At 35.2% G+C, this 8607-nt stretch overlaps 1 protein-coding gene across 1 annotated transcript; it reads right to left on the bottom strand.

Annotated features, from left to right (window-relative positions):
* Window positions 1-298: 298 nt before the first annotated feature.
* Window positions 299-1102, bottom strand: HRG_07572 (cupin domain-containing protein; the record flags this gene model as incomplete). The annotated part of the gene is made up of 1 exon (XM_044866043.1): window positions 299-1102. The coding sequence occupies one exon, from the start codon at window positions 1100-1102 to the stop codon at window positions 299-301; it is 804 nt and encodes a 267-aa protein (XP_044719007.1).
* Between the last annotated feature and the right edge of the window lie 7505 nt (window positions 1103-8607).

Below are 8607 nucleotides of genomic sequence, written 5' to 3'. Positions count from 1 at the left end.
ACAACTAAGGAGCTGGGATACCTTCTCTGTGGGTTTATCTACCGCTATATTTATATTGAAACAGGAAACCCTTCAAGTTCTTTCTGTCGTTCCGTAAACAAATAATATTTCATTCGTGGTCTCGCTGTGTTCCACAATCTTCATTCGAATCCTTCAGTCCCATAATCTAAAATGTGAATCCCCTTGGGACGCATCTGGCAACCAACTTCAGAAAGTCAGTATGAGCTGACTTTACACTTGCATCTCTACTCTACCTCTCGTTCATCGCGACGACGTAGGCAAAATCGTCAACATCGTATCAATGCTGTGAACGCGGCTGGGCAAAGACTTCCTCGAGGGTCCTCGTCGCATTGCGCTTGATTCCGCACTTTTTCAAGCACGTGTCGATACCCAGGGCGACGTTGGCGGGAATCATGTTGCGAAACGACTCGATGTCCTGGCCGTTGATCGTCTGCACGCCACCCAGAGTCGCACTGACCACGTCCGGCCGCAGGCTGAAAAAGTTCTGTGCAATCGTCTGAACACCCGGATCCGGGTCGTTAAAGGCCGCCACGAAGACCGCCCCTTGGCAGTCCGGGTTAAATTCTTGGTGGATTGCGCCTTGCGGGAACACGGCCATCTGGAAGCGCGAGACCGTGTTCTCGATCGGCCGCGCGCCGTTCTCGCCCACGAAGTTGGTCACCAGGCGACCTTGAACGACGATGTTGAGCTCGGTTGCGCGGTTGTGAACGTGCGGCGTATTCATGCCACAGGGGCCGAGGAAGCCGACCGTCATGGCCTCGCCGTTGCCGATGAGGGCCGGCATCGTCCGGGAAGTGGCGGCGATGGTGAAGCCGCCCCTGCCCTGCGTCCTGGGGCCCGAGGTGGTGCTGTTGGCGTTGAAGTCGAAGACGAAGTCGCCGGGCCGGTCGAGCAGCCTGATGCGCTCGACCTGCGTCGGGGCCGTCATTAGCTTGGCAATGAGGTCATCGTTGCCGGAACGCGTGTTGACGGGCACGACGGGTGGGAGAATGGCGTTGATGTCTGCCCCGCGCTTCGAGGACTGGGGGGCGGCGGTGGCACTCGCAAGGAGCAGAGTAGATGAGAAGCTGGAAAAATGCATTTTGTTCGACAGGAAGGCGTTGTGATGTAGTTGCGAAAGCTTTTCAAAGTATGTTTTCTCGATAGTGCTCAATATGGAGTGGAGTTGAGAGCCATATTCACGTCGAGGAGAGAGCCGTCTTATACCTTGCAGCCCCAACTATCGTGCTAAGATCAGAGAGCTTGCGTCGTCATCACGCGACTACGCCGCCATTGTCGAATACGAGGCTCGTCGTGTTCTGCTTCGTGGTTGATAGGAGATACATTTCGCACGAGCCTTTTTCGGATGCCCAAATCCCGGGACCGAGGCTCAGCCTACACGCCGGACATCGCCGTCTGGTGCTGTCCGTTAGACCCAACGATCTGATAGACTTCACCTTCGAACAGCACATGTGATCTATACATGTAGTTAAATTATATGTACTTATGTCTAGCAACCCGAATGTTGATTGTGTGGTGTGGCACTTGGTTCAGCCCTGCTCTGCACAGCCCTGTTGTAGGGTTGAAAATGGTTGTGAGGTTCGGTCATGGGACGCAAGTCTAGCTATTTGGAACACGGAGCTGAAGGAGGCTGAATATACGGGCGTTTGGCATTGCTTCCTACTCGCTTTAAGCTGACCAACGCAGACGTGAATGCAGGAGCTCAACGATCAGCAGCCATCAAGCCTTATCTTATCCATGCCAAGTGTCCCGAGTTCTAAAGAGTATATATGTAGGTAAAACGACCGCAATATGACAAACCTTGTGTCTAGCCTAGCGCAGAGTCGTAATAAGAGTTGTATTGGGTGCCCTCCGAGGGGCCCCCTGGGCCCTATCCGACGGCATCGAGCAGGCTTTCTAATCGTACGCGTATGGTTTAGTTAAACCATATATTGCCGACAGATGAACCATGCACATATACCATACGGGCTGAGCCGTATGACTACATATGATCATACGCGGGGTGAAGTTACTCTAATGCACAATGATGCCCGTGATATAAAACTAAGCAACCATAAGCGTACCAAAAGTAATTAGCCCATTGCAGGGTAAGCTATTCTATAGGTACCTCCGCTTTATTAACTTATAGAAAGATGCCTGCCTTGGATTGTTAGTGGCCGGGTAGATCTAGGTAACGTAGGACTATGCAGTATTCTACTCGGGCAAGCCCTTAATAAGCCTATAGATTATCGGATCGCTTAGCTGCGTTGCAGGGGCTTTGCACCCGACATCAGCGAGATGCTCCGTTTGTATACGGCACAAGTCCCGTTACGAGACGGACATCGAGTAGAACTAATCGCACTTACGCCCCATTTTTTGAGATACGTACCAGCGCCAGCCCGCCCCGCCTACTTATACCGCGCGAGGCTAGTAAGTATCCGTACCGCCTAAATGCCCGCTATACCCGCGCTTACGCCCGCCTATATATATTATAACGCACTTTTAGCTATATAATATAAGACCCTCGCCTATATATATATATATATATATAACCTTTAAAGCTCTTACTATACCGCCGCCTATATAGCTATAAGGGCTAGAGGAACTAGATTAACTAATAGGCTAATTATTATAACTTTAAGCTTAAGGCTCGGAAATATATTATTTAAGCGAATTAAGAGGCATACGTTATATAGCTAAAAGTACGTTATAATATATTTAGGCAGGCGTAAGCGCGGGTACGGGTATTTAAGCGGTATAGATACTTACTAGCCTTATGCGGTATAAGTAAGTAGGGCGGGCTAGCGCTAGTATATATCTTAAAAAATAAGACGTAAGTATAATTAGAGATATATATAAGTGCGATTAGTTCTACTCTTATTAAAAGGTAGCTAGCGTCTTTATTAAGCCGAATAAGTATATTACTACTTAAATAATCCGAACTTTATTTAAAAGGCTATTTTAATTAGTAAGATCGTACCCTTATAAATATTAGCCCGTTAAAGGGATAAGACCCCTAGCGCTTCCTATTCCCCCCTAAGTATACTTAAAGACTTTATAAAAGCGCGGATTATCTAATTAAATATCCTCCTTAATTATAATTAATTTAAACGTTTATTCTCCCCTTTTAAAGTAAAGGTCGCTTATTATACAACTCTAGTAGAAATAAAAAAGTAGAAATTAAAGAAATCTCTAAGACTTATATTAATAACCTAAGACCCTTAGAGCTATCCTAAGGTATATAAGCAAAAGCGGAATTTTAGGAAATCAAGGAATCACGTAAAACTATATGATAGAGGGGAAGAAGGAGTATAAGGTAGGATTTTCAATAGAATTTATTAGTAATATATTAGTATATAGAAGAGGTATTAAAGTTAATAATCCTCTATCTATCTACTAGCGGACATGCTGTCTTATATAGACGATTATAGCTAAACGGAAGAACCTTTTAGGACTAGATTTAGGCTGCCGTATAGCCTTAAGACTAAGGAATTTAGTGATACCTCGAGTGTATTAGGAAGTGTCTTGGTTCTACTAATATTCGTGTTTAAAGGAGGTTGGTCGTGCCGGTGTTTTTAAGAGGTCTTAGCTAGTATTCTAAGCTAGCTCTATTTCTTCGATTCCCGATTATACGATAACCGGCAACCCGTTTAATATATAATAATAAGCAAAATAACGAGCGATTCTTGCTCTATAATATAGGATTTTATCTATAATTAATATACTACTTATTAGCTTATATAATCGGGAGAGTATATTATAGCTGCTTTATTTATAGTAGGAACACCGTTCCTTATAGCCTCCCTTAAAGAGTAGATTTATATACTCTTTACTAATTTATTTATAGTAGTATATATCTAGGGTAAAAACCTAATTTTAGGAAAACTATTCTTATACCTTAATAGGATATATAAAAACCTATTCTTTCTTAGGAAAAAAGTCCTTAGGTATATACTAATAGAAAAATCTATAGTAGGAAAAATCTATAGTTATAATAATTATTTATAGGATAACCTTATATAAGGTAAAACCTATTATTACTAGGAAAATCTTAATAGATAAAAACCTAGTAAATATTTCTCTAGGAAACCTAAAAGGAAAAACCTAGTAAGGGAAAGATATAGAAAGTATAAGAAATATCTAAAAACCCCTTTTAATTGCTTAGGAACTTATATTAAGGATAGACCGTCTCTAGATTTATAGAGTAATCTAGGTCTTAATTCCTTTATAAAAATATTAGCTATATTATCTTTTAATTTAATATAAAAAACTCTAATTTCCCCTCTTATACTAGTTTTAGTATAGTAATAAGCTAATCTTATATACTTAGACCTTTTATAAAATTCCGGATTTTCTGCTAATTTAATAGTAGTAGTATTATCCGTTAAAATAAGAGGTATAGTATTAGGAATCTTAATAGATAGATCCTTAGTAATATTTTTAAAAAGCATATTTAAATAAATAGCTTCTTTATTTACCTCCCTAAGGCTAATATACTTTACTTCGTAGGTAGAAAGGGCAACGGCTTTCTACTTAAAGCAAGCCTAGCTTATTATATTATTATATATATAAAAATAGTAACCGGAAAAAGATTTTCCGTCTATTAAATCTAACGCCTAGCTAGAGTCGGTAAAGCCCTTTATATATAGATAGGTAAAAGGGATATTATAATTATATTTAATCTTTAGGCTAGGGAATTTATTTAAATATTTCTAAATTATATTTAAAGCCTTAAAATACGTTTAGTAAGGCTTAGCCGGAATCTAGCGCAGGAAATTATAGAATATAGGATATCTAGTCTAGTAAATAAGGCTAAGTATAATAGAGATCCTATTTCTTCCTATAATTACAATATATCTTCCTTAGAAGGTAATTCCTTTGCTTTTATAAGCTTAAAGCCTACTATAGCGGGTAAATTTAAAGTTCTTAAACCTTCTTTATTAAATTCCTTTAATCTATTTAAGGTATAATTATCTTATAATATATATAGCTCTTTATATTCTCGGTTTATTATAATATTTAGACCTAAGAAGTCTTTTATATCTCCTAAGATAGTAAAATCTAGGAATTTAGATAATTCTTTAAATAATCTTTCTTTTATTATAGATTTAAAGGGCCCTACTATAAGAAAGTCGTCGACGTAAATTGCTAAGGCTATACTATAGTCCTTATTTATAAATACTCCTTTATCTATTAAAAGAGGAAGAAATCCGAGTTTATTTAGTATAATTTTTAAATAATTATACTAGAGCTTAGGACTTTATTATAGGCTATATAATGCTTTCTTTAGCTTTGCTTTAATTTAACCGGTTTTATATAGGTCTAGGAGTTTAGTTAATTTAATTTCTTTAGCTCTATAAGCTAATCTATATTTTAAATAATATTCTTTAAGAGCGTATTCTTTATAGCCTATAGGAAGATCGATATATACTTTACTATCTATATCGGTATATATAAAGGTATTTCTTATATCTATTTATAAAGCTTCGAATTTATAGATAATAGCTAAAATAAGTAGAATTCTAATAGATTTAGGTCTAGCTATAGTCGAGAAGGTATCTAGGAAATCTAAGCTATAGATCTACTTAAATCCTTATATTACGAAACGGGCTTTATATTGTATTATATTATTTTAACTATCCTTCTTAATAGTATAGACCTAGCGGCCTCCTATAGCCTCCCTATTCTTAGGGAAGTAGGAAAATTCCTAAGTTTTATATTTAATTAGCTAGATAATTTCCTTAATTATAGTATCTTTCTAAAATGCTACTTTAGGGCTATTTACTACCTATTTATAAGTCTTTAGAATTTTTAGATCTTAATTTTCTATACTAGCTAAAATTAACTCTATAAAATCGTAGTTTAGAAATAAATTAACGTTAAGGGATTTAATATAGTTAGAATCGAACCCTTCTAGCTTCTTAGGTAATTCTACTACTATTTTACTAGTAGTAGGAATAGGATCGTTATTTAGAGACTCTTCTTCTATAAAGGGCGAGGGATTTTTATCTCTAGGTTCTCTAGTAGCTTCCTCTATAGGGATATAGCTTTCTAGCTTATCTTTATTCGGAATAGAATTAAAATCAAAGGTATTATTACTACTAGAAATTTCTAGATTTTTTATAAATTTATCTTCTAGTATAGTAATATCTCTAGAGATAGTAATCTTTCTCTTAGTAAAATCCTAGATTTTATATATATTTTCTAAATAGCCTACTATTATTCCCTTAAAAGCTCTATTATCTAGCTTATCTTTAGGGTCTTTATTCTTATAATATATAAGGCTTCTAAAGGTCTTAATTTTATTTAAGGTCTTGAAGGGTAGTATTATATTATCCCTCTTTTCTATAGGACTTTTAAATCCTATCGTAGAATACGGTAATCTATTATATAAATAGGTAGCTATTAAAATAGCTTCTCCCTATAGATATTTAGGAAGCCTAGTAGTAAATAAAAGAGCTCGTACTTTTTCTAATATAGTACGATTTATTCTTTTTATTCTACCGTTAGATTCCGGCGTCCTAGAAGGACTAGAATTAAAGGTAATTCCTTCTTTTTCGCAATAGAGTTTTATTTTATATATAAATTCTTTAGCATTATTAGAAAATGCTTCTCTAGTCCTAGTATTTTTAGGGTTATTTTCTACCCTATTTTTAAATTCTAGGAACCTATTTAAAGCTTCCCCCTTTTTTCGAAGAAGGTATAATTCTAGATATTAGGTTCCTATGTCTAGGAAAGAAATATAATAGTAATATTTATTATAAGTAGGCACTTTAATTAGCCCCTAAATATCTAATACTAATTTTTCTAAATAGGTATAAGACTTATATAAAGTTTATTTATTAACCTTATTTATTACTTTAGCTCTAATATATATTTCGCATTATCTTATTTTATTTTCCTCTTTTAAAGGTATTTTTATATCCTTATTATATCTTTTTAATATTTTTAAAATAGCCCTACTATTTATATGCCCTAAGTATAAGTGCTAAATATAAAAATCTATATCCTTTACCTTTAAAGACGTAATAAAGATTAATTAGCTTTCTAATAAAGGTTCTATAGGAATATAATATAATTTATTTCTAAGAAATCCTTTAGTAAGGACCTTAGCCTTATTATCTAATAAAAGGACTTTAATTCCTCCTATTAAGGCATAGGTATTATTAAAATAAGATTAGGATAGTATATTTACCCTTAATTTAGGTATATAAAAGTAGTCTTAAAGGATATACCTTTTACTATTATATAGGAACTTAAATACTAAGGCCCCCTTTCCTTTTACTAATATAAAGGAAGCTTTTCCCTAGTAAACTTTAGACTTAATTTCTTTATAGTTAATAAGGAAATTTTTATTCGATACTATATGCCTAGTAGCTCCGGTATTATAAATAAAATCAAAGATCTTTTTATTCTTATAACTAGGAAATCCTCCTTCTCTTACTTTTAAAACTAATTCCTTTATTCTAGGAATCGAGGCTTCTAAAGGTCCTAAAAGAGAGTCTTTATTAGCTTTTACTATAGGGGTATTTATAGAGGTTAAAATTACCTCTAAATTCTTAGACGTTTATATAGGGGTCGGAGCCCTAGAAAGGTCTATAAGGTCGATATCTAGGTCTATATTTTCTTGCAAAGCTATATTTAAGACCTTATTACTATCGTCTAAATCGGACTCTAGCTCTATAATTCGAGCCTTCCTTCTTTTATTAGTAGTAGAAATACTACTAGAAGGGGATTTCTTCCTAGAAGAAGAAGACGAAGAAGAAGATTTTCTCTTCTTAGAAATTTAAGTCCTATCGTCCTTTTTTCCTTTATTTAAAACCTAATAAGTAGGAGTCTTATTCGGGTATAATTTATAGCAATTTACTATAAAATGCCCTGGTTTTTTGCATTACTTATAATAAGGAGTATCTATAGAATTTCTATAGGATTTCTAAGGCTTCCTTTATATTAAGAAGGCTTTCTCTAAAGATTCGTCTATATCCTCTATTCTTCTAGCTTCGTCTAAAAGACTAGCTATAAGGGTTTCAAGGGTAAACGCCGTAGAATTATACCTAAGGCTCTACGTAATATTTATAATATAGCTTCTAAATTCCTTATTAAGGCAATTAAGAATCTATACTATAAGAATAACTTCTAGAATTTCTATATTATAGGATTTAAAATCCTCGTAGATTTCCTTTACCTTATAAAGGTATTTTTCTAAATTAAAGTCTAAGGGACTAAGATTAAACAGCTGCTTAATAAGCAGATAATTCAACGAAAAGTTCGACGGATTATATAGCTTTTTAAGCTCATCCCACGCTTCTTTAGCATTTTTTAGATGCCGAATTTATATTAAGGGACTATCTTTAACTTAAAGGAATATTATAGATAAAGCCTCTATAGTCTATATATAATTTGCTTGCTTTAGAGCGGTAATAAGCTTTTCTTTTATAAGGATAGCTTTTATCCTCGTAGTCTATAAGGTATAATTTAAATTTCCCTTAAGTCTAGTAAATTCGTATTCTTTCTATCTACCTATTTTATATAAACTCGGTATTATTTCGTTTATAGGGATCGAGAAGTCTAGATAGGAGTTTAAGAGTATAGGAAGGTAAAAGAAGT

Source organism: Hirsutella rhossiliensis (assembly GCF_020360975.1).
Source record: "Hirsutella rhossiliensis strain HR02 chromosome Unknown scaffold00008, whole genome shotgun sequence".
NCBI lineage: Eukaryota > Fungi > Ascomycota > Sordariomycetes > Hypocreales > Ophiocordycipitaceae > Hirsutella > Hirsutella rhossiliensis.
Note: the sequence above shows the minus strand (reverse complement) of the source record. Positions and strands in the feature narration are given on the sequence as shown.